Genomic DNA, 21,292 nt, shown 5'->3' with positions numbered 1-21,292 from the left:
AGGTGATTCCACATAGCCTTATCTGAGTCGAAGCTTCGATGGTCATTTAAAGTTCTTGGATTCACAATCATAGCAATACCATAGGTGTCCATGGCTATCTGCAGCTCCTAGGCGTCCAGGGCGACGGATGAAGATGACCACGCATGTGTTCAATGGCTTTACCCAAGCCGCGAAAGTCTTCTCCATGGTCCGTACAGCCTCGTCCTCCGACTTCAGCAACAGGCTGTACAGCTTCTTTCCGATCTCGGTCGCAAGGAAGGTCACGCTGTCCGGCGCATTGAGCACGTTCGGGTTGCTCTGGACCGACTTGAGGAATGCCCGGAGCCCGTCGTTCGCTGAGCCAGCTTTGCTGTTTCGGCTGCCGACGTTGTGGTGGACGGCCATGCGCATGTCGCGGCGGAGACGGACGTCGCTGTCAGGACTGCTCAATGGGACGGTGGGTGAGATGCCGAGCAGGAATGCGTGGTCCTTGGAAGAGGGAGATGAGCCCATCATGGCTAGCTCTAGGCCTTCCAGAAGCTCGCCTTCTTGGACGACCCGCCAGCCTGTGCCCTGCATCTTGCGGAGGAGATCCTGGTTCTCGGAGAGGTAGCCCACGCCGTCCATGGCGCCCAGGTCGATGGCTGTACAGGCGAGGCCCAGCTGGTTCCGGTACTGCGCGAAGGAGTCCAGGAAGGTGTTGGCGGCAGCGTAGTTGGCCTGGCTCGTTTGTCCGACAATGCCGGAGAGAGAGCTAAAGAGGATGAACAGATCCAGATTGATGTTTCGTGCCAGGGTCGCCGCATGCAGGTTCCAGGTGCCTTGCACCTTGGGCCGGAGCACGGCGTGCCAGTCCTCGAGGCTCATGCCGTGGAACATCTGGTCGCGCAGGACCATCGACATCTGAATGATTCCCTTCAGCGGAGCCCGGGTGCCCTCGACTGCTCGGGCGACGTCGTTACGAGCACTGGTATGCATCACACACACTCAGGGCTTTGTCTGGATGTCTATCGAGATCTACAAACTCTGCTCTCCCTCATTGCCCCCGGTCATGGATTCAAGATTACCTATCCCCGTCTTCAGCATGTCACCTTTTGACCTGGAAACGTGTGCCCGCCCAAACATCCTCTCTCTACAGCCCTACCGCTGCGCGCGCGAGTAACCCTCGGCACTCTGAAGCCCTAATCCAATAACAGGGAACTCCAGCAGTGACTTCAAAGCCGACGGAGCCAACGTCCTCCTGGACCTGAACGAGAATGCCTATGGCCCTGCCCTCCAAAACACCATCACCTCAGCGAGTCCCTTCTTGAATCCCGCTCATCTACACCGCTACCCTGACCGTCTCCAAACCCAGCTCAAGCATCGACTCTGTGCCTTCCGCAACTCCCACGCCCACAGCAAACAAGTCCTCACGCCGGACAACATCTTCCTCGGCACCGGCAGCGTCGAAGCCATCGACGCCCTCATCCGAGCCTTCTGCACGCCACGCAAGGACTCAATCCTCATCTGCCCCCCAACATATGGCATGTACGCCGTCTCGGCACAAGTCAATGATGTCGCCGTGCTGAAGATCCCACTCCTCTCCCCGCCAACTTTCGCACTCAACCTCGCCGCCATCCTGCACGCCCTCTCGACAACACCCAATATCAAACTCATCTACCTCGCCTCCCCCGGAAACCCAACAGGCTCCCTCCTCTCCAAGCCGGACATCCTGCACATCCTCGCCCACCCCACCTGGAACGGCATTCTTGTCCTCGACGAGGCATACGTCGACTTTGCATCCCTTGATGAATCCGCCTCACTCGCCGGGTTGGTCACCGAGTTTCCTAACCTCGTCGTCTTGCACACCCTCTCCAAGGCCTTCGGGTTAGCTGGGATCCGCCTGGGCGCCGCCTGGCCCCCCCCCCCCCCCCCCCCCCCCCCCCCCCCCCCCCCCCCCCCCCCCCCCCCCCCCCCCCCCCCCCCCCCCCCCCCCCCCCCCCCCCCCCCGCCCATTGCTCGCCTGCTGAATGCCCTCAAAGCACCCTGGAACATCCCCGATCCCAGTGCCGCACTCGTCAGCCACTCCTTGAGCGAGCAGGGCATCGCGGCAATGCGCCGGAATCGGGCACGCGTGGTCCTGTAGCGGGAGAGACTGCTGAGGGAACTGATGTCGATCTGGAGAGTCGGCCAGATCCGGAGTTTAACGGACGGTAACTTTCTCATGTTCGATGTCCTAAATGAGCTTGGCGAGCTGGATAATGCTGTTGCTGGGGCGGTGTATGAGAAGCTGGCGAAGGAGGGGGTGCTTGTGCGGTTCCGGGGCGAGGAGGTCGGATGCCATAGCTGCCTGCGGGTGACTGTGGGGGCTGAGGGGCAGAATGATCGATTTCTCAATGCGCTGAAGAAGGCTCTGGTCCAAGTTCACAGTGGCCTAGGAGAAGAGGTAGTAGATCTGGAGGTGGAAGAGGAGCAAGTTGCAGGGAGGGGTTCTGGGGCCGATGTTTCGGATTCATCCTCGAGCTTTATTTTCGTAGGTGATAAGGGGGGGGGAGGAGATTAGGCAAAGGGGATATGGATACGCTTCACTAGAGCTATCTTCATCACTGTCCAGTCAAGGGATAAGCCCGACTTTAGCCCCGTTCCGCGAGAAGAGTGTGAGAGCCAGGCTCTCCTCCAAAGGCCCTGGATCACGGCTCTCCAGCGCGCGGAATTCCTGCACCATCCGGACGAGGACATAACTCACTTCGGTCAGCGCGTAGCGCTGGCCAATGCAGATCCGTGATCCGCCATTAAAAGGCAGGTATCCCCAGCGCGGTTGTAGCATGCCATCCTCCCAGCGCTCGGGCCGGAACTCCTCTGCATCTGGGCCGTAAAGATCTGCCCGGCGGTGCATGGCGTAAATATTGTAGGCGATTAGGGTCCCTTTGGGAACAAAAACAGGCGCGAGGCCGTCTTTACCCCCGTCCAAGGGGAGGACCGTGTCTCGAATTGCTCTGCGTTCATTGCGAGGGACAACAGGATGTAGACGGAGGGCTGCAGGATGCACGCCAGTCAGTAGAAGCAACTTGAGCAAAGGCAGGTGGGTGCCATGCTGTACATACATTCATTCACGCAAAGTTGGGTATACTTCAGCCCGCGAAGTTGCTTGTATGTCGGTGGCTGCCCCTGCAAGACGCTGACTTCGTCACGCAGCTTCGTCCAAATCTGGGGGTTCTTCGCAAGGACAAAGAATAGATTGCTGAGAAGACTAGCTGTTGTATCACGCCCGGCCAGGAGGACATTCATCAGCTCATCCAGGATTCGCCGCGAATCTGATGTCCGTGACGCCAGCTCACATGTTTCTGCCTGCCCTTTTCCTCCACTTTTTCTCCTTGCTTGTTTGCCGCGACTGCATTAATGGCCTCATCCACAAACTGCTGTGCAAAACCCCGGCAAATGTGATTGCATTTGTCTGCCTTTTGATCGCGGTAGAACACACTCAACGGGCCGAGCATGGACCGCGTGAGTACTGCCTGCTGAGAATAGTAGAAGGCATCTGCAAAGCTCGGCTCCCTGGTGCTCCTTTCTAACATGCCAGATTCAATTGTGCTCTTCTCTTTCTTCAGCATGCCAACAGACTGCCCAAATAGGAACTTGGTTGCCGAGTCAAGTGTATACAGAAAGAATAGCCCTTGCAGGTCTATGGTACGGCCATCCCGTGGAAGCAACACAAATAAATCTTGGATCAGGCCCTCCAGTAAGCTCAGATCAGCCACCTGATCCCGGGCAAAGCTAGGCCGTATTAGCGCGCGAGAGGAGGCCCAGTGTTCACCATCGGTATTGAAGATGCCTTCTCCTAGCAGGGGCTTGAATGGCTAGAGGCGGTGGCTGATATCATAGTCTGCAAACCTTAGCGATAGAATGGTCTTGATATTCTGCGGCTCAATTGTCAGGATCGCACGCCGGTGCAGCTCCTTGACCGTGAATGTATTGCCATATTGGCGGAACAGCTCGCAGCCTCGCTGGAGGATCCTATGTCCCCTGACCGCGCGGATGGTGCCGGGAATCGTATCCAAACCGAGGAAGGGGTCCTTGCTGGAGCATTTCGCGACCGGTTGGCATCTGTGGCGGCGCGCACACTGGCGGCGGCTGAGGAAGCGCTGGAGAGAACGAGCTGCTATCCCCAGGGCAGTGAGAACGAGCAGCAGGATTACGAGATGGAGCCGAAGATCCATGGTGGTAGGTCTGTGACAGTTCCAGAGGGGAGGTCAGAAAGAAGTGAAGATTCCTTTTCAGCTTGCTGTGCAGCGCACGTGTGAAGCAGATATGCAACGTCAGCCACAAGCCCTGTATACATATCCCACTTGGTCTTCCAGCCGTTCAGGGCTATGTAAGCGGTAAAAAATACCATTAAGATAGCCAAAACTGTATGGCAAAAAGGCCCTTGCTACCGTCCATCTAGTGCTACTCACTGCGCTTTCAACCATATCATGACCCCCTACATCAATGGAGACGACACTTATGTTTCTGAGGACTTCCTTGTCAATCTCTCGGACGACCACAGTGTGCCAAAGGTTCACTGCCGACCGACCAGCAAAGGCAGAAACAGCCCGATACTTCCACAGCATTGATCTGCTGCTGAGGGTCCAGCCTCATACAACAGACGAAGGAGAGGGACCGCCTCTCGAATCAGCCGCTGGCACTGCGCTCAAGTCGCTCGTGCGCAGGGCGTGTCCAGATCAATCCGAGGTCACAACCAAGGTCGTCCTCGCCCCCGTGGGCGGGTATCTATGCCGGGCTGACATCCTCGTTTTGCGGATGCGACACTCGGAATGTGTCGACACCGTCGTTTCCTTTGCGAGCTGGAACCGCCGTCTCCCGGGATTCTCTAGACACGACAGGTGCACGCTGCTGCCGCTGCTAACCCCGGCTTGACCTGCGCAAAGACATCGAAATGCGCCTCTCAGGACGCTCCTCCGAGGGGGCCAGGAAGGTCACAGACGAGATCGACATGCGCGAAGCAGTCGGCATGCTGACCGCAGACGGCCTCGCCGACCAGGGAATTCTGCTCGAAACATACGTCGACGGGCCCGAGCTCGACTGCAACTTTGTCCTCTGCGACGGTGAGGTCCTCTTCCTCGAGCTCACGGACGACCTGCCCTCTACGGCTGATGCGAGCGACGCAACCCTGGCCGATAACTTCTCCGAGACGGTCATGATCTCCCACAGCGGCCTGCCAGCCGCCGAGCAGGAGGCGCTGCGCGACTCGCTCCAGTGCAGCCTCCGCTGGGGCATCTTCCACGCGGAGGCCCGCATGCAACACTCGCCTGTACGCTACGACGCCGACCAGAATCTCGTCCCTACGGCCCCAGCGCCCAGCTGCGAGCCCACTCCTTTCCTGACCGAAGTCAATGTCCGCCCTCCTGGCATCGGCAGCTCCTTCACCCCGCTCTATGCCTACGGGATCGACTACAATGCTCTCCACCTCCTCCGCGCGGTGGGGGACCGCGCGCGCTTCGTAGCCCTGTCGCAGGGATTTCGCTTCCCCGCATCTGCGGGCGGCGAATTGCATGATTCCGATGCATCGAAACGAAATCTTCGTGCCCGTGGATTTCATGGACAGGCTGTATGCGCGGGTTCCGGAGATCGTCCCGTTCGTGTCGAAGGCAGAGTTGCACGTCGACCTCTTTGACACCTGGGCCTCCAAGGCTCCAACTCGCCTCGCCGCAGAATGGCAGGGTGAAACCCTCACCTACGCCGAGCTCCGTACCGCCTCGCTCCATGTAAGCCAGGCCCTGCTCGCGGCGGGCGTCAAGCCCCGCGACAAGGTGCCCCTTCTCACGCAAATGTCGCTCGAGATGCTCCCGGCCGTCATTGGCATCCTTCGCGTGGGCGCTTGCTACGTACCCCTCGACGTCGCGGTCTGGAGCAGTGCGCGGGTCGAAGCAGCGCTGGCAGAGCTAGCTGCCCCTGTCGCTCTGGTCGCCACCGAGAGTGCCGGTCTTACCCTCCACGGAGTCCGCGTCACGGTCGGGTTTCAGAAAGAGTGGTTGCGGCTTCCACTTCAACAGGGTGCTGGCGACCTGCACCTGTATGATCGGCTCGACGAGATCCGGCGACATCTTCGCGGAGATGATCTGGCCTGTGGGTGATTTTCACCTCCGGGACAACAGGGAAGCCCAAGGGCGTGATGATCTACCATAGTGCCATCCACGCGCTGACGAGGCTCAACGTTGGCGAAGATATTGAGGCTGCTGCGCAACGGGGGATCCGCTGTCTGCTGGCTTTCTCGATTGCCTTTGACGGGTGCGCGGGGGCTGTGTGGACGACCTTGACCAAGGGCGGGACACTTGCCATGGCGAGTCCCGTCAGTTTCCCTGAGGTCGCGGCAACATGCGACCTGTTGCATCTGACACCGTCAATGCTGGCGATCCTGGACCCGGCAGGGCCGTACGAGGGCGTGCGGTACATCTTCCTCGGCGCGGAGGCGCCCAAGCTGGAGGTTGTGCGCCAGTGGATCAAGCCGGGGAGAAAGGTCTTCACCACGTACGGGCCGTCCGAGACCACCTGTATTATCAGTCTTGGGGAGCTGAAGCCCGACGAGGAGCCGCCGTTTGGCGACCTCCTGTCCGGCGTTTGGGTGGTGCTGGTTGACGAGGACTCGGCAGAGTGCGAATATGGCGAAGTGATGATTGCCGGCCCTGGCCTGGCGGCCGGCTATCTGAACAACCCGGATTTGACGGCCACGAAATTCTTGACCTGGCCCGGCCAGCGGTTCTACCGGACGGGTGATCTCGCGCGCAGAAAGGCCGACGGACTTTTGGTTTGGGCTGGCCGCGCGGACTCGCTGGTGAAGAATCGCGGCTTTCTGATCAACCTCGAGACGGAGGTGGAGCCGGCGATGCGCAGCTTTCCATCCGTGCGACTGGCGGTGGCCATCCAGTGGCGCGGTCGCCTGGTTGGGTGCGTTCAGCCGGCAGATGTGGACTCGAAAGCGCTGCGTGCGTTCATGAGGGAGCGGTTTGATCCGTTCCTTGTGCCGGATGCGATCCTGCCAATTGAGAGCTTTCCACTTAATGTCAACGGGAAGACGGACAGGCGGGTTTTGCAGACTCTGCTGGAGGAGAGGTGGCCTCAGAAGGAGGAGGTAGGCCCGAACGGGGGCGAGCTCTCAGTGTATGACGCCTTGCGCATGGCGTTCGCCGTGTACCTGCATGTTTCCTTTGGCGAGCTGGATCGGGAGTCGTCGTTTGCTCGGCTGGGCGGCAATTCACTGGCGGCCATCCGGCTGTCGAATGTTATGAAGGAGCATGGGTAACCCGGCCTCCGTCGTGCAGATCCTCAAGCTGGACACGATAGCATTGCTGGAAGAGAGCCTGTCCAGAGCAGGTCCAGCCGAGCCCGGTGAGAGCCCTGAGGACGACGCGGCTGCAGTGCCGGCGACGGACGTGCAGAAAGCCATGCTGTCGCGCTCGCTCAAGAACCCAATACTGGTTGGCCTCATTGGGACAGCCAAGTGTGTCGGCGAGCGTGTCCCAATCGCCCAAGAGCTTCACGACGCCTGCTCCAAGGCCGCCGCCGCCGCCGCACACAGCGTCTTCCAAACCCGCATTGACCTGACGGCCTTCACCCTCTCTAGCCACCCGCGCCGCCTGGACTGGGACGATATCAGCGTCGGCGAAGCCGAGTTTGAATCCGCCTGCCTCGACGTGGAAGGCCGCGCGTGGCAAGCCCTAGACGGTCTCACCCCGGCCGAGAATAGTCTTTTCAAGATTCTAATTAGTTTTCTATCTTAATCCTAAGATTGATTAGTACTTTTATACAGAGAATATAGCCTAATTAAGAGATTTTATACAAAATAGGTTCTTGGCAGTTAACCCACAGGTTACCTATAAAACCCGTGCGGGTTTGCAGGTTTTGGGTTCGGGTCCTGACCTTGGACCCGTCACGGGTTTTGTCATGGTCTAATCTGGAACTTGCGAGATATCATGGATGGGTCCTCGGAAGATGTAGAATGGGAGTAGATACGAAGACAGATTGTAGGGCCGGACGAGAGTCCGCCCCAAAGCGATGTGGAACGAGATATCGCCAAAATTCATAGAGGGACGAGCTTCAATCACTTCTAGAACGTCTGATCTTGCCTAGAAACTTGCCTCTGGGGAAACGATGCCTCCGAATACCGGGAATGGGTCAAACAAAGGCAGAGCGCTCTCTGCATCACTGGCTCGCCTCGATGCGGCGAGACCTGTCTGGCATACTCAGTAATGCAGAAAATCCCGCCGCCTTGCAGGAGTCATTGAAAGGGAAAAAGTCCTCTTGCGTTGGGATTCGCCGTTTCTCTTCCCCGGGGCCAGGGTTCGGACTTTCTGCGGTCAGTTGTTCTTCTGATTCATTACTCTGGGCACATATATCTCTGCCGCAGATGATTCAGAAGACTCTTCCTTGGACAGAAGACTGGCTTGACGATAAACTTCAGCAAACGTCAACAGCCTGCCCTGGATCATATTTTATTTAGCTCACGCTCAACCTGCAAATTGTTATCGTAGAAGCCAATCACAGACTGCCCTTTAGCGCCGATATAGACATATAATAGACAGAATGTTTGCCGATTAGGATTAGCCAGTGTTTGGCTAGCGGACGGCGGTATGTGCTGTATGGAGCGGCCCCTTTCAGTATGGCGTCGTCCGCTTGTCTCTTTTTGCCTCTGAAGCATTGATGCCTGGCTACTGTCCTTTGGTAATCTATCTCCTTCTAATCTTCCCATGTGTAGTTCTAGCCTGTCCCTCTTCCGCTGTTAATATGAAATACTTTATCTGCAATTGTAACGAAGATGGCTATGGTGCTCAATGTGAAATACGAATAATCCAAGTGGTTAGTGGAGACTTGCTTAGTTATATGAGCTGTACGCGTGTGTCTAGCATGGATCTGAATCTCAGTGAACGAGCCCGCTAACGCAAGTCAAGTCAATCGCTTCACTAGTTCTCTCTATCCTACCGCAACTTTCTTCAACCAACCGTAGGTTTCGTTACAAAGTACTAGGAAAAATGCTCGGGCTATTACATTACACATCAGATACACGCGATGGGCACACAATGGCTGGCTGAATCTAGCGTTCGCCGTAACAACTATTTCTGCACGGTGAGGCGATGGACCTTTGGATTTCCTCTAATCTGACTATCATGTTCAGTTGGTGAAGTGCTTCATCGGCTATTTCTACCCCTTTCTGAGCTGACGCAGTATGTGGCTTGTGATGCAATGCAGGGTATATTACTCGCCCAATCAATTTCTCACCCTGCTATGACTAGCCCTTCTATGCTTTCTCAACTACTACATCGGCAAACATGTACCATCGCAGCGGTCCAGTCAGCCATGAGCACGAGTTTCGCCACTGCTGAGCTCGCATACTCCACTTGCCCTGGCCTCGTGAGACACACAGAGAGAGAGAGAGAGAGAGAGAGAGAGAGTAGAAAAGCGGCACCAGTGACCATTCCCCATACACTGCGTTCGTTCCCTTTTTCTTCTCTACTTCTTTCCTTTATCCAGGGCCTCGCAAGCTTGACAAAATGAAAGCGGTTGTATACACAGGCGACACCAAGATCACGGTCGAAGAACGTCCAAAACCAGTCATCCTCGAACCCACTGACGCTATCGTCAAAGTTCTACACACCACCATCTGCGGAACAGACCTGCATATCCTCCAAGGCCATGTCCCGACCTGCACTCCCGGCCGCGTGCTCGGCCACGAAGGAGTAGGCGTCGTCGAGTCACTAGGCGCTGTAGTCACAAACTTCACCGTCGGCCAGACTGTCCTGATCTCCTGCATTACATCCTGCGGAACCTGCCATTTCTGCCGCAAGAAGATGCCGTCGCAGTGCACGTCCGGAGGGTGGATCCTGGGAAACACGATCGACGGCACGCAGGCTGAGTATGTTCGAATTCCCCATGCGCCGTTTTCCATGCATGATCTGCCGAAAAGTATCAATCCCAAGGTTGCTGTAACCTTGTCGGATACTATTCCCACTGCTTACGAGTGCGGCATTCTGAATGGTCAGATCCAACCTGGTTCGACTGTCGCGATTATCGGCACTGGGCCAATAGGACTGGCTATCCTCCAGATGGCGCGGAACCTGTTTTGGCCGGCGTTGACGGTCGTCGTGGGTAGGGGTCAACCCAGGCTTGAAACGGCAAAGTCCATGGGCGCAGATCATACACTCAGCGTTCTGGCGGGGGAGGAATCTGTCATTTCCTCCGCTCTGGGTCTGACCAAAAACCGGGGATTCGACGTGGTCATTGAGGCTGTGGGGAACAAGGAGTCGTTTCGGATTGCTCAGGGTCTGGTAGGTGCCGGGGGCACCATCGCCAGTTTGGGTGTCTTTGGGGAGTCGTGCGAACTCCACCTCGAGAAATTGTGGAATCGCAATATCTGTGTGTGCCGAAAATGGTGTTGGTGACTATGTGCTGATTCTTGGTCCAGGTTTACGGACTCGCCTTGTCGATACAATTAGTACTCCTGATCTACTACAGATCGTAGAGTCAGGCGGCATCAATCCGGATTTTCTCGTTTCCCACGGTGAGTCCAGATTGACAGATGAAAATAGCGTACAGAACTGACGTCTATCAAGGCTTTCCATTTGATCAGATCCATAATGCCTACAACGCATTTGAGCTATCTTCTAAGCACGGTGCCCTCAAGGTGGTGGTCACCATGCCTGAGCCGTCCTCCAACGGATTATCATAGTACCTCGTCCATTAACATGTCTCCTACGGAGGGTTAATATACTACTCCAGATGCTAAGCGGATCTGTTGCTTCTGCTGTCAATACTCCATATTATGCAACTCACGGGCTGTGTCGGGTTTTTGGCCTTGGGCAACCCGCCCCGGTGGGTTCTGGGTTGGTTCAGGCACGGCGTAAACTACGCATGGGTAGTAGAATATATATATCTGGCCCAACCAATAAAACCTGTAAAACCCCAAAACGTAGATCTTATCAATTACAAAGAACAACAAGTAGACGTGTTTTATGAGTGCAGTCTGTGCTTCTAGAGACGGCATTGTCACTGCAAACAAGAGCGTTAGCAACTCTCGGTTCAGATTTGGGGACACAGGAGTATTTTAGTGCACTGATAACACCAGAATATACTTGCTACCACGTGTAAAGCCATCTGAGGTAGCACCAGTGGCACGGATGACGGCACGGATGCCATCGCCATCTTGGATTGCATCTGCCAGCCGTTTCAAGATGACGATTCCGCAATTTTCACGACGACCATATCCACCTGCGCTCTCGAGCAGGCTCTCTGGAACGTTGCACTGGGCCCGTGGATAAAAAAAAAATGAGATATGTGATTGGAAATCATCTCATCGCCGGTCCGAAGGAGATGGTATTTGGGATTGTGCAAGAAGTCCCGCTCCATTGCGCCTCGATAGTTGCTTGGGCCAGAGGCGATGTAACAGGCCGTCTGGGCGCTAGAACCCCGTTGAAGAGACATGCCAGCGTTTTCAAAATGCTTCGTATGTTACTTCCATGGCGATCCGCTGTTTGGGATCTAGGGCGATGGCTTCCGCAGCGTTCTTGTTAAAAAATGCGGCATGGAACACGTAAGGATCTTCTTCAAAAAGTGTCCCCCTTTTGTGGGTAGTGTGTTCAATCGGGCGTCGCCTGGGTAGTAGAAAGCGTCCGAGTTCCATCTGGTTGATGTTGGCGAGTAGGCATCTAGGGCTCTTGCCATTCTTCAGCATGTCCCAGAACTCGGATGGGGAGCTAGCGTCGCCGGGAAAACGACGTGCTAAGCCCACGACCGCAATTTGGCACGTCTACCGTGGTGTGCACAGAAGGCATCTTGATGCCCGAGAAGAGCTCTCCCTTTGCAGCTCTCTTTTTGGGGAGGAGGACAAGAAAACCGCCTTGCGGAAAGAAATTCATTACACGGGCGAGTGCTCCGGCTCATGTTTGGCTCCCGGAGGGTTTTAAGGAGAGCTATGTCAGGGGAAAAGCTATGCCAGACGGAGAAAGCGCGGTGAGGCTCCGGCGGAATGAGATACGCGGGTGAAGATGTCATGTAGGCAGCAAATGTCGAGGCTGACGGTCGAATTCACCCGTGAGACCCGCCGGCTGAAGGTGCAAAGCCTCCAAACTCCAAAAGGAATATTATCAATATTATTGAAGTACTCAACAATCAACTAGTTAGTTAACTTTAGGTATTTAGCGTTTGTCAGTAGTATGGCGGCACACGGCGGGCGAATGCTGCTGCATGGCAACGTTTAGTCCTCTCGGTCGACCATGTCAATCGTGGGCTTTGCTATATATCTCCCTCCCTTAACCCCTTATATGTCTGTTTGTCATCGAGATAGCGCCAACATGTCTTTTTGTGAACTCAAGACTACAAGTTACGACCCTCAAAAACAAACCCTATTCTCTTATCCTGTTAACATGCTACCGTAACACAGAATATCCAAGAATCATGGCATATAGTTCAGGCCTCGAGAGTAGCAATAAAGCTAATCTAGGCAGATACCAGGCAGGCTCGGCTAGTAATAACGAGTACTCTCTAGCTAATAGCTCCTAAGAGTATAATGGCCCCAACAAGACCCCGCCCGAGTATGCAATAGGTATCTGACTAGGCCTCGTAATACTTACTACCTTCGTGGGTACTACCCTCGCCTCCCTGGAGATTAGTATTATCGCGACCGCGATTCCTGGTATTACTAGTGATTTCTATTAACTCGACAATATGGGCTGGTATAGGAACACGACTTTTATCCTTGTAGCTACTACCTTGCTACTATAGGGCAAGCTATTCAAGTATATCAATATTAAGTAGACTTTTCTCAGCGCAATCAGGATCTTTTTAGTAAGTAATATTATAGCTGCTATAGCTCTAAATAGTATATCTGTTATTATTAGCCATGCCTTTCAGGGTTAGGGAGCCTCTAGTATCCTCGGAGGTACCCTTATTATTATTTAAGTATATAGCCCTGCCTAGGAATTATCTGCTTTTTATTAGGACTTGGATAGCTATCTTCATGGTATTAACTATCCTTGGCCTGGTAATTAATAATATATTCACGAGCAAAGTTTCCTAGAGATAGTATTTCCGGATTAACTTGCCTGTTAGTAGTCTTATTATTATTCTATTAAATATTCCTTTATATCCCCAAGTATATCAAGAGTATCCTGGCCACGTGTAAGGAGATTATCCTCACCCTTGATATCCCAGGCTTCTGCTTGATACTCGTCTCTCTTGTACACTTGACTTTAGTATTATAATAAAGCAGGCAGACCAAAGCATGGAGTCATGGCTCTATAATCGCTACCTTGGTCCTCTGGATTGTAGTCACTATTCGGTTCTCTGTTACCGAATGGCTACAGGGCCCACGCGCCATGGCTCCCTCTAGCATTCCGAAGCAGCGCACGACCTGGAGTAACGCCCTATTTGGCCTCGTGCAAGATCGCTTCTTATCCCTCGCTATACATCTCCCAGCGGCACTAACGATGCGCGGATAGAATCGACATTTCATCTTCCATTGCGCACCTTTCTCCGTTTAGCTTGCCAGTACGCGTCATGTGACGGTGCAACATGCGGAACAGACATTGGAGATGAGACATGGAAATGGAAATGCGTAAAGGATAAAACTAACCCTTGACGTTGCGGTGGTGGTCGAAGAGGGGGAGATGGCGTGTCATGACACGACGTCCACGCCTGACCACGAGGATCATGGAGCGATGACAGCCAATGAATCACCAGGATGACCCCTGTCAAGACAGCACGAAAGGATACTCTGACGCATGATCGATAGAAGTAGGGCGTATATGGAAGTGTAGGTACCTACGCTTGGATGCAGGGAGCTACGCCAATGCAACTATCTACGCCGAAGATGGAGGGTTATAGAAGGACGCTCATTGCCACTGTACCTAGCTTTCTATCTTCGTGATCAATACAACTTGCTGTCTCAGAGTTACCTTTGACAGCAACAGCTCGTTTAGTACTTAAACTCTACATGGTATCGGATACGTCTGATATCTTGGCCCTGCTTTCTCCTGTGAGTTTGACCCTTGGAGTGCTCACCTGAATCGGGTATCTAAGATTACTTAGTCGTCCCAACCAAAGATAACGTAACTGGTAAGCGAGCGTTCCATCTCCATATTGTATATAAAATAGCCTGTTTTCAAATACCTCCATCAATTCAAGTCCAATCGACTCAAAAGTTTATATATAGTATACTAGATATTAAAATAAGACGTTAAATTTTTAGATCCTAAATGCACTGATACTTAACATATAAGTTATTAATATCTATATTAATAATATACTATTACTATGTGTTTTAGGATGCATCACTCGGCGTGCGGCGTCACTCTCGGGAATTGATAAGGACACCCCGAGATGACAGATGAGCTGACACCGCCCATGGTCAATGCCTGCTGTAGGATTCGAATCCATGGACTCTGCCTAGTCCAATCCTATGAGCCAGCCAGAGTTCGAGCCCCACGCTGTTCAGTCGAATTCGTCCGACAAACATCCTCCGCTGTACTCGTATATGATCAAAAAAGGCTTGGGCTCTCGCTTTCACGGATTCCTAGTTGGCGTGTATTCATCATAGCCTCAGGGTGGATATGGACGCCAGCCGGGAAAATACGAAGGAGGCGGCTCACAGATATCTTGTTTAACGTTGCAATAGTTTGGGCTTACGAAGATTGTGTCGGTGTGAATGGTTTCTCTCAGAGGGATGTCGCCATGCATCCCTGGCAGCAGCAATACCCCACACCATCCTGGTAAAGGCGTATGAGTACAATATCATTGTACTACGAGTTGTGCCGGTGGGGGGAAGGGGCGAAGGCTCTGCAGTACACCAATATTCCCTTCTCTCAAACGCAGCAATTTTCATCGGCACCAAACACTGCCTTGCTCGCATCTTCTCGTCTCACTGCCAGATAAGAAACCTAGCACGTTCGCCAGGGATTCCCTTGTTATGCGGGTTCCATGGGTATAAATAATTGAGTGATTATTCTCCCCTGACAGGCCGAAATTGTCCAGTAGATTCAATATTACATTGGTTTTTTAAACGTTAGAATCGATCTTCTAGAGGAATGGACTCCAGCCATCCTACGGTTCTCCTTTTCGGAGACGCCACAGATCCATGGGTTGACGGCATTGATTGTGTCTACAGTCAAGCCGTAAACATGGCTTCAGTCGTTCCTCGGTAACCTTTTCTCGGTCCTTAAGGCGGAGACGAGGGCTATGGACCGGGCCTTGCAAGACAGTTTCAGAAATTGCTCCAGTTTCCAAGAGCTCGCTGAGAGATAGCGACACACCGGCGACGAGTTTGGCACGGCACATGCCATTCTGATTTATGCTATTAGAGCCGTAGTCCTACTGGAGTATGGGCTTTGTTCCATTTTGACCTGCGGTTTATGTACCTATGCACGGCTGGCCACTTAAGGGCTATCAGCCGCGAGCCACAATTGCTTGACCCGAACCGGCCCAGACCGGAGTTGATTGGTATCTCCGGGGTTCTGTTCGGTGCTGCAGTCGTGTCAATCTCTACGAATTTCAACCCTCTTTATGACGCATGTCTCGAGGCGGGTCGGGTGTGGGCAAGACTCTGTAACCTCACCTTGGTGAGATCACGAGCCATGGAGGAGCGCCCTGAGACCTGGGGTTGGGCTGTCCTCGGAATACCGGCCGAGGAGCTAGATAAAACCCTGGAACAGTTCCAAAATGTCATGGTAAGAGCTTTCTTTCCCATGCCCCCGGCTTTTCTAGCTAGCCCGCAGTGGCAGGCTGACATCAAAGACCGAACAGAGAGTTCCGTCTGCCAAAAGAGCACGGTTTGGTGTCAATGAAGACAGAAGAAGCACTTATCTTGGAGCTCGTGCTGAACCAATGTCCTACACTGAAGAATCTTCCAAAGAACGAACTCGATATTCATGCCCTTCAGCACACCCTAAGCATCTCTGAAGCCGATATTGACCATATTGTCGAGAAATTCCCCACTTCTAGACACACCTTTAGCCCCAGAGTATAGGATATGCAGCTTGGATGAGGATCGCCCTGAGGCCACTTACTCCAGCTGGGGCCATCTGCTGACAACTTCAACGGCCTTTGAACATTGTACAGGCCGTAAGCAAGCTCAACACCAATCTTGGGACATCACGGCATGTTGATGTCAAGGTCATGGGTCCCAGCTGCTACGCAGCATATCTTGCAAGGCTTTGCAAACTGCAGGAAGGGAAGTTTCTGTTCATGATGATTTATCCGCGAAACCACCGACCCCAGATAGTCGAGACGGTATCGCCATCATCGGCACAGCAGGAAAAGGACCAGGCAGCGATGACCTCGAAGAATTCTGGAACGTTATCTTGAAAGGTGTTGACCTCCATAAAGAGGTCCCCTCCGATCGCTTTGACTTGGAGGAATACTACTGCCCCAAGCATCCCTCGGCAGGCCCCGGCAAGTGCACCATGACCTGCAGGCACGGGTACTTCATGAATAGCCCAGGACACTTCGACTCTAAATTCTTTCACATCCCGCCCAGAGAAGCCCTGTTGATTGACCCCGCTCATCGGTTGTTCCTAATGAACGCGTACGAGGCCCTCGAAATGGCCGGATATTCGGACGGCCAGACCAGGTTGACGGATCCGACCAAGATGGCGACATCCTTAGGTCAATGTAATGATGATTGGCATGTAGTTGGCCATCTCACATTTAGGTGTGATACCTACGCATTACAGGCTGTTCAGCGTGCATTCGGATCGGGTCGATTGGCCTTCCAGTTCAATTGGGAGGGGCGCTCGATTCTGCATGCGCGGCGACAAGTTCCTGTATCCATTTTGCCCGCATGAGCCTACTTGCAAAAGACATCGATATGGCCGTAGCAGGGGCCGCCAACTACTGTCCTCCAGGAGCGATGCGAATCCGGGTCTTGTTCCATGCTTTCGGTGTCAACTTCAGTAGCAAATGCGCGGAGCCACCTTTCCCGGCTCCAGTCCTCTTCCTACGGTGCGGCCTGCATCAACAGCCCTAGTTCTACCGTCGTCAGCGGGACTGCTGAGGATTTGGCACAATTTCAAGAAAACATAACGGCGCAGGATGTAAAGGTTCGCGCGAAGACGTTGTCCATCTCATTTGCCTTCCACTCATTCCAGATGGATCCAATACTACAAGACTATAGCTCGATTGCAGCAAGTATGACGTATTCAGAGCCGAAGATTCCTGTGGCATCAAATCTGCTCGGATCTGTCGTCGATGAACCGGGTGTCTTCGACCGCGACTGCCTGGTCCAGCTCTTGACACTCCCTTCTTATGCGTGGGATGTAAAGGACTACTGGATCATCCATACCGACCGGATCACCGACGATGTGCCTGAGCAGTCTCTGGTCACAACATCCGCGCCGTTTCTCTCTACTTGCGCACAGTACCTTGACTCCAAGTCGTCCTACCCGAAGATCCAGGTCGTGTTCCGAGCCTCCACTTCTGATCCAGGATTTGTCGGACTCATAGACTGTCACAGAATACAAGGGATCGGACTTTGTTCTGGAAGTGTCTTTTGCGAGGCAGCTTTTGCGGCGGCCAAGTATGCACTCGAGTACAGTGGCAGAAAGAATGTGAGCCAGCCCTGGTTTAACACTTCATAAACCCGAGCTGCTCTTACTACTCACAAAGAAGCTCATTGGCGCTGATGGAAGTCTTATCACAACCGCTGTGATGGATTCTTCGTCTGCAGACAGGATCTCAGTTGCATTCAAGGCTACATCAGCAAGCGCATTGCACGAGCTCGGCTCTTGCGTAGTCAATTTCCGCGACCCTGGTAAGACCCAGGCAGACTGGGACCGAGTATCGTACACCATCCAAGCCAACATGGATGAGGTGACAAAAATGCCAAAGAGGGACCAGGACATAGAATGCAACGGGAAGTGTTCTATGCGCTATTTTGCAATGTCGTCGGGTTCAGCCTGATTTCCAAAGCATCAATGAGACATACATAGCCAAAGACTTCCAGGACGATGCAGCAGTAGTAAGCATTTGCTTCAGCCTGTCCAATACTTGTGTGTGCTTGTCCGTCCAATTAAACGGTTTGGTCTGCTATGTTAGGGCCACTAGAGGGCGTACTAAGTAGGAAATTCCCCGTATAAAGCGTCGGTAGAAGTTTGCGAACCCTAAGGACGATCGTACCCCACGGGCTGATGTGGGACTTTGCCCATCAATAATAGCCTTAACTATTCTCTGAGTCCATCCGTATCCATTTGCCTGCCTCAATAATGAGTCCTAGATACTTGGTGCTCTTGATTTCAAACTCGCACTTGTCAATGTCTATTTGCAAGCCAGCTTCTCCTAGGCGAGCTAGCACCCAACGCGCATGTTCCCTGTGCTGGTGCTGAGGTCCTTGGGTGAAGATAAGTATATCATCCAAGTATTCCGATGCAAACTCATCAAGGAAATCGCGCAGTGCCCAGTTAATATACCGCTGGAATTTGCTTGGGGCATTAGCCAGACCAAATGGTCATAGCAAGCCATTCAAACAGGCCAAATCGAGTTCTGAATGCAGTCATCCACTCATGGCCTGGAGCAATCCGTATTTTGTGAAAGGCTGCAATAACATCAAGCTTTGTGGACCATTTGGCGCGTGAGATCCGTTCAAGAGTTTCGTTGATTAAAGGTAGTGGGTATCGATCCTTTCTAGTGACAGTATTTAACGCTCGATAGCCAACACAGAATCTGAGGCCACCACCAGGCTTGCGAGCGAAGAGAACTGGGACTGCAGCCGATGACTTGCTGACACGGATAAAGTCCTTTTCGCAGCAGCTCCCTAAGGGTTTTGCGGGGAACTATTCAGCCACTAGGGACCCAGGGTTGGAAATATTCATTGCCAAACTACCTTATGTCTGTCCATAGTCTCATGGTAAGGTCTGACGCAATGGATTCATGTCAATTGGTATAGCCCATGGAACAAGATTCTGCAACTGAACCGTGGAATGCCAAACTTCTGACAAATATTCAATCTCATTGATGTCACGGCCTCGAAAAGCCAACAGACTTACCAAATCGTTGAATAGTCATAAACTATGGTCTTTGATGCTTTGGATATTATCCTTACATCACGGCATGATTCTATATTGCTCGCTAAACTATCGGGGTGAGTCACTTGGCAAGGTCGGAATCTGATGAGTATCCTACGCGTCTCTTTGGCTTCACGACAAGGACCAGACAATTATGGATCATACTCCAACACGAAAAGAATTTGTTCTTTGCTTTGATGGGACTGGTAATCAATTTCACGGCGATTCGTCTGATAGCAATGTGCTAAAAATTTACCGAGTGAGGCGTCCACTTCCCTGCGCATAAGCCAGCCCTGATAAGAGGAAAGATGCTTGACCACAACGGCAGCAACCAGTATCACTATTATCAACCAGGCATTGGCACCTATGTCACCTCTGCTTCTCTGTCACACAAGGGCCGCATCCAGAAACTGAAGTCAGCATATGCCAAAGCCAAAGCCGCAGCCACCGGATCGACATTTGCCGATCATGTCATGGCCGGCTATAAGTTTCTAATGCGGTATTATTGCCCTGGAGACCAGATCTACTTCTTCGGATTTAGTCGTGGCGCATATATTGCCCGGTTCCTGGCTGAGATGCTGGACAAGATTGGTCTCTTAGATATGGGCAATGAAGAGCTGGTCAGCTTTGCTTGGAAAACCTTTGCAAGTTGGCAACAGCGTACCAGCCGTACGAAAGCCGAGAAAGTCAGGAAGGAACAGTTAAAACAGCGCATGGCTGACTTTAAAGATACTTTTTGCAAGCCCGTGAGCCAGATTCGATTTTTAGGGTTATTTGATACGGTTAATAGTGTCCCTCGTTTTGAAAATGCCTGGATGAAGCGGAGTAAGTTCCCATACACGGCTCGCACGTCAGCCAAGGTCATCCGTCATGCAGTGAGTATCGACGAGCATCGTGCCAAATTTCGACAGGATCTGTTGTCAGAGGTCAAGCCGTCCCCGGGTTCAGGCCATTCAGGATTGCGTCGTCGTCTAAAGGCACATCTTGCCGCTCGACCCCATCTACACCACCACCTGCATAAACTCCAGGAGAGCCCAATGGGTCAGGAGCCCGAAAACGAGAAGCCAAGGATTCCCGGTGACAACCGCGACTCCAAACCCGCAATGGATGGCCCGGTCCGCTACTCGGCTCCACGATACGAATCGTCGAAATATGGAAAGCTGTCCAGAATCAGCGGACTCGCAAGAGGGTCCTTGCCCCATCGATGGCACGCACTCGACAGTCTCGGCTCAACAATACGGTAATGCGTCTGTTGCTACCTCTTTTTACGATGGAGGCGGAGACTCCACAGAACAGGACATCAAAGAAGTATGGTTTCCCGGCTGCCATGCAGATATCGGCGGCGGTTGGGAAATCGAATCGGACGAGTGTTCCCTCAGCTATGTACCGTTGTTATGGATGGTGCACAATGCCCAACTGGCAGGACTGCGGTTTGATTCAAGCAAACTAGCACATTTTAACTGTTTGACTGTTGGTCAAGCAGCGCAGTTACAAGGTGAAAAAAATGCGGAGGATGTTTATAACCGGGCAATCCCGGGTCGACAAGGGACGTCCAGTGGAGAAGGGGGATCCGTTCCTGGCGTTCAAGAAGTTCTCAGGAAAGCCAGCACTGATGGCAAGATTCATGACTGTCTTCGATTTGGCAATGGCCTGTCCTGGGCTTCTGTTCTATCCTGGAAAATGATGGAGTACCTACCATTCCGTCGGATGGACCTTCGAGAAGACGGATTATGGAAACCTGTACGATGGCCGCTTCCGCGTGGGGAGGTGCGCGACATGCCTGATGATGCCAAGATCCACGTCTCTGCCATCCGTCGGTTGCATACGAACTCTGAGTATCGGCCGGGGAATCTGATCATGGGCGGCGGAGGCAGAGGGATGTTGAAGGCACCAAAAGAATGCGGCACAGGGGAGTGGGTTGTGGCTGACTATGAGGGTCGTCCTTTGACGGAGACGTATATCCGTAAGCCGAAATCCAGGGAAAGTTGAGTATTGGAAACGCAGCACTTGGCTCTCGCTGTTAGTGAGGCCGTGGGGGATTATGTATTTAAGAATATTCGAGGGCTTGCTGTCAAGTCTTGAACACTCTGTTTCTCACAAGACACTCCCTCACGAGAACACTTATTGTCCTGAACACTTACAAACTACGAATTCTTAAACGGACACAGTTAATTATTAATAGGTATCCACAGTCGGACCAGGTCAACGTCGAGAGTAGCATTTGGTCAGGAGTAGCAAAGTAGCAAATTTGACAACATCATGGAGTTAGGCACAGCAACAACTACTAAACCTAG

At 52.9% G+C, this 21,292-nt stretch overlaps 10 protein-coding genes across 10 annotated transcripts; 7 read left to right on the top strand and 3 right to left on the bottom strand.

Annotated features, from left to right (window-relative positions):
- Positions 1–42: 42 nt before the first annotated feature.
- BDV17DRAFT_289041 (beta-ketoacyl reductase) lies at positions 43–957 on the bottom strand (the record flags this gene model as incomplete). The annotated part of the gene is made up of 1 exon (XM_073761567.1): positions 43–957. One exon carries the CDS (start codon positions 955–957, stop codon positions 43–45), a length of 915 nt encoding a protein of 304 aa, XP_073617875.1.
- Positions 958–1,063: 106 nt separating this feature from the next.
- BDV17DRAFT_289040 (pyridoxal phosphate-dependent transferase) lies at positions 1,064–2,521 on the top strand (the record flags this gene model as incomplete). The annotated part of the gene is made up of 3 exons (XM_073761566.1): positions 1,064–1,137; positions 1,189–1,845; positions 2,143–2,521. The coding sequence occupies 3 exons, from the start codon at positions 1,064–1,066 to the stop codon at positions 2,519–2,521; spliced, it is 1,110 nt and encodes a 369-aa protein (XP_073617874.1).
- A 51-nt stretch (positions 2,522–2,572) lies between these two features.
- Positions 2,573–4,175, bottom strand: BDV17DRAFT_297299 (cytochrome P450; the record flags this gene model as incomplete). The annotated part of the gene is made up of 4 exons (XM_073763474.1): positions 2,573–2,994; positions 3,063–3,306; positions 3,351–3,815; positions 3,921–4,175. The coding sequence occupies 4 exons, from the start codon at positions 4,173–4,175 to the stop codon at positions 2,573–2,575; spliced, it is 1,386 nt and encodes a 461-aa protein (XP_073617873.1).
- Positions 4,176–4,287: 112 nt separating this feature from the next.
- BDV17DRAFT_256906 (uncharacterized protein) lies at positions 4,288–5,099 on the top strand. The gene has a single exon (XM_073757142.1). It carries the CDS (start codon positions 4,447–4,449, stop codon positions 4,873–4,875), a length of 429 nt encoding a protein of 142 aa, XP_073617872.1. The 5' UTR covers positions 4,288–4,446; the 3' UTR covers positions 4,876–5,099.
- Positions 5,100–5,857: 758 nt separating this feature from the next.
- BDV17DRAFT_256905 (non-ribosomal peptide synthetase) lies at positions 5,858–7,672 on the top strand. The gene has a single exon (XM_073757141.1). It carries the CDS (start codon positions 6,131–6,133, stop codon positions 7,256–7,258), a length of 1,128 nt encoding a protein of 375 aa, XP_073617871.1. The 5' UTR covers positions 5,858–6,130; the 3' UTR covers positions 7,259–7,672.
- Positions 7,673–8,599: 927 nt separating this feature from the next.
- Positions 8,600–9,104, top strand: BDV17DRAFT_19293 (uncharacterized protein). The gene is made up of 2 exons (XM_073755143.1): positions 8,600–8,848; positions 8,904–9,104. Exons 1-2 carry the CDS (start codon positions 8,656–8,658, stop codon positions 8,957–8,959), a joined length of 249 nt encoding a protein of 82 aa, XP_073617870.1. The 5' UTR covers positions 8,600–8,655; the 3' UTR covers positions 8,960–9,104.
- A 309-nt stretch (positions 9,105–9,413) lies between these two features.
- BDV17DRAFT_256904 (putative zinc-containing alcohol dehydrogenase) lies at positions 9,414–11,226 on the top strand. Its single transcript, XM_073757140.1, has 3 exons — positions 9,414–10,365; positions 10,415–10,510; positions 10,563–11,226. Exons 1-3 carry the CDS (start codon positions 9,504–9,506, stop codon positions 10,676–10,678), a joined length of 1,074 nt encoding a protein of 357 aa, XP_073617869.1. The 5' UTR covers positions 9,414–9,503; the 3' UTR covers positions 10,679–11,226.
- On the bottom strand, positions 11,137–11,820 carry BDV17DRAFT_256903 (uncharacterized protein). Its single transcript, XM_073757139.1, has one exon. It carries the CDS (start codon positions 11,678–11,680, stop codon positions 11,441–11,443), a length of 240 nt encoding a protein of 79 aa, XP_073617868.1. The 5' UTR covers positions 11,681–11,820; the 3' UTR covers positions 11,137–11,440.
- Positions 11,821–15,575: 3,755 nt separating this feature from the next.
- BDV17DRAFT_289036 (beta-ketoacyl synthase) lies at positions 15,576–17,898 on the top strand (the record flags this gene model as incomplete). Its single annotated transcript, XM_073761565.1, has 5 exons — positions 15,576–15,668; positions 16,060–16,175; positions 16,223–16,763; positions 16,845–17,546; positions 17,605–17,898. 5 exons carry the CDS (start codon positions 15,576–15,578, stop codon positions 17,896–17,898), a joined length of 1,746 nt encoding a protein of 581 aa, XP_073617867.1.
- A 1,254-nt stretch (positions 17,899–19,152) lies between these two features.
- BDV17DRAFT_280336 (T6SS phospholipase effector Tle1-like catalytic domain-containing protein) lies at positions 19,153–20,987 on the top strand (the record flags this gene model as incomplete). Its single annotated transcript, XM_073759866.1, has 3 exons — positions 19,153–19,257; positions 19,307–20,039; positions 20,167–20,987. The coding sequence occupies 3 exons, from the start codon at positions 19,153–19,155 to the stop codon at positions 20,985–20,987; spliced, it is 1,659 nt and encodes a 552-aa protein (XP_073617866.1).
- Between the last annotated feature and the right edge of the window lie 305 nt (positions 20,988–21,292).

The sequence above is a fragment of the Aspergillus undulatus genome (assembly GCF_047715775.1).
Source record: "Aspergillus undulatus strain CBS 261.88 unplaced genomic scaffold BDV17scaffold_11, whole genome shotgun sequence".
Classification (NCBI taxonomy): Eukaryota; Fungi; Ascomycota; class Eurotiomycetes; order Eurotiales; family Aspergillaceae; genus Aspergillus; species Aspergillus undulatus.
The sequence above is the reverse complement of the archived record's forward strand: the minus strand, read 5'-3'. Positions and strand labels throughout refer to the sequence as shown.

Coding starts and splice junctions, on each gene's coding strand:
- BDV17DRAFT_19293 (XM_073755143.1), top strand. CDS start 8,656: ATGCCTGGCTACTGTCCTTTGGTAATCTATCTCCTTCTAATCTTCCCA. Junction 8,849..8,903: donor TAGTTATATGAGCTGTACGC/GTGTGTCTAGCA, acceptor ACGCAAGTCAAG/TCAATCGCTTCACTAGTTCT.
- BDV17DRAFT_256905 (XM_073757141.1), top strand. CDS start 6,131: ATGATCTACCATAGTGCCATCCACGCGCTGACGAGGCTCAACGTTGGC.
- BDV17DRAFT_256906 (XM_073757142.1), top strand. CDS start 4,447: ATGGAGACGACACTTATGTTTCTGAGGACTTCCTTGTCAATCTCTCGG.
- BDV17DRAFT_256904 (XM_073757140.1), top strand. CDS start 9,504: ATGAAAGCGGTTGTATACACAGGCGACACCAAGATCACGGTCGAAGAA. Junction 10,366..10,414: donor ATTGTGGAATCGCAATATCT/GTGTGTGCCGAA, acceptor TTCTTGGTCCAG/GTTTACGGACTCGCCTTGTC. Junction 10,511..10,562: donor GGATTTTCTCGTTTCCCACG/GTGAGTCCAGAT, acceptor ACGTCTATCAAG/GCTTTCCATTTGATCAGATC.
- BDV17DRAFT_256903 (XM_073757139.1), bottom strand. CDS start 11,680: ATGCTGAAGAATGGCAAGAGCCCTAGATGCCTACTCGCCAACATCAAC.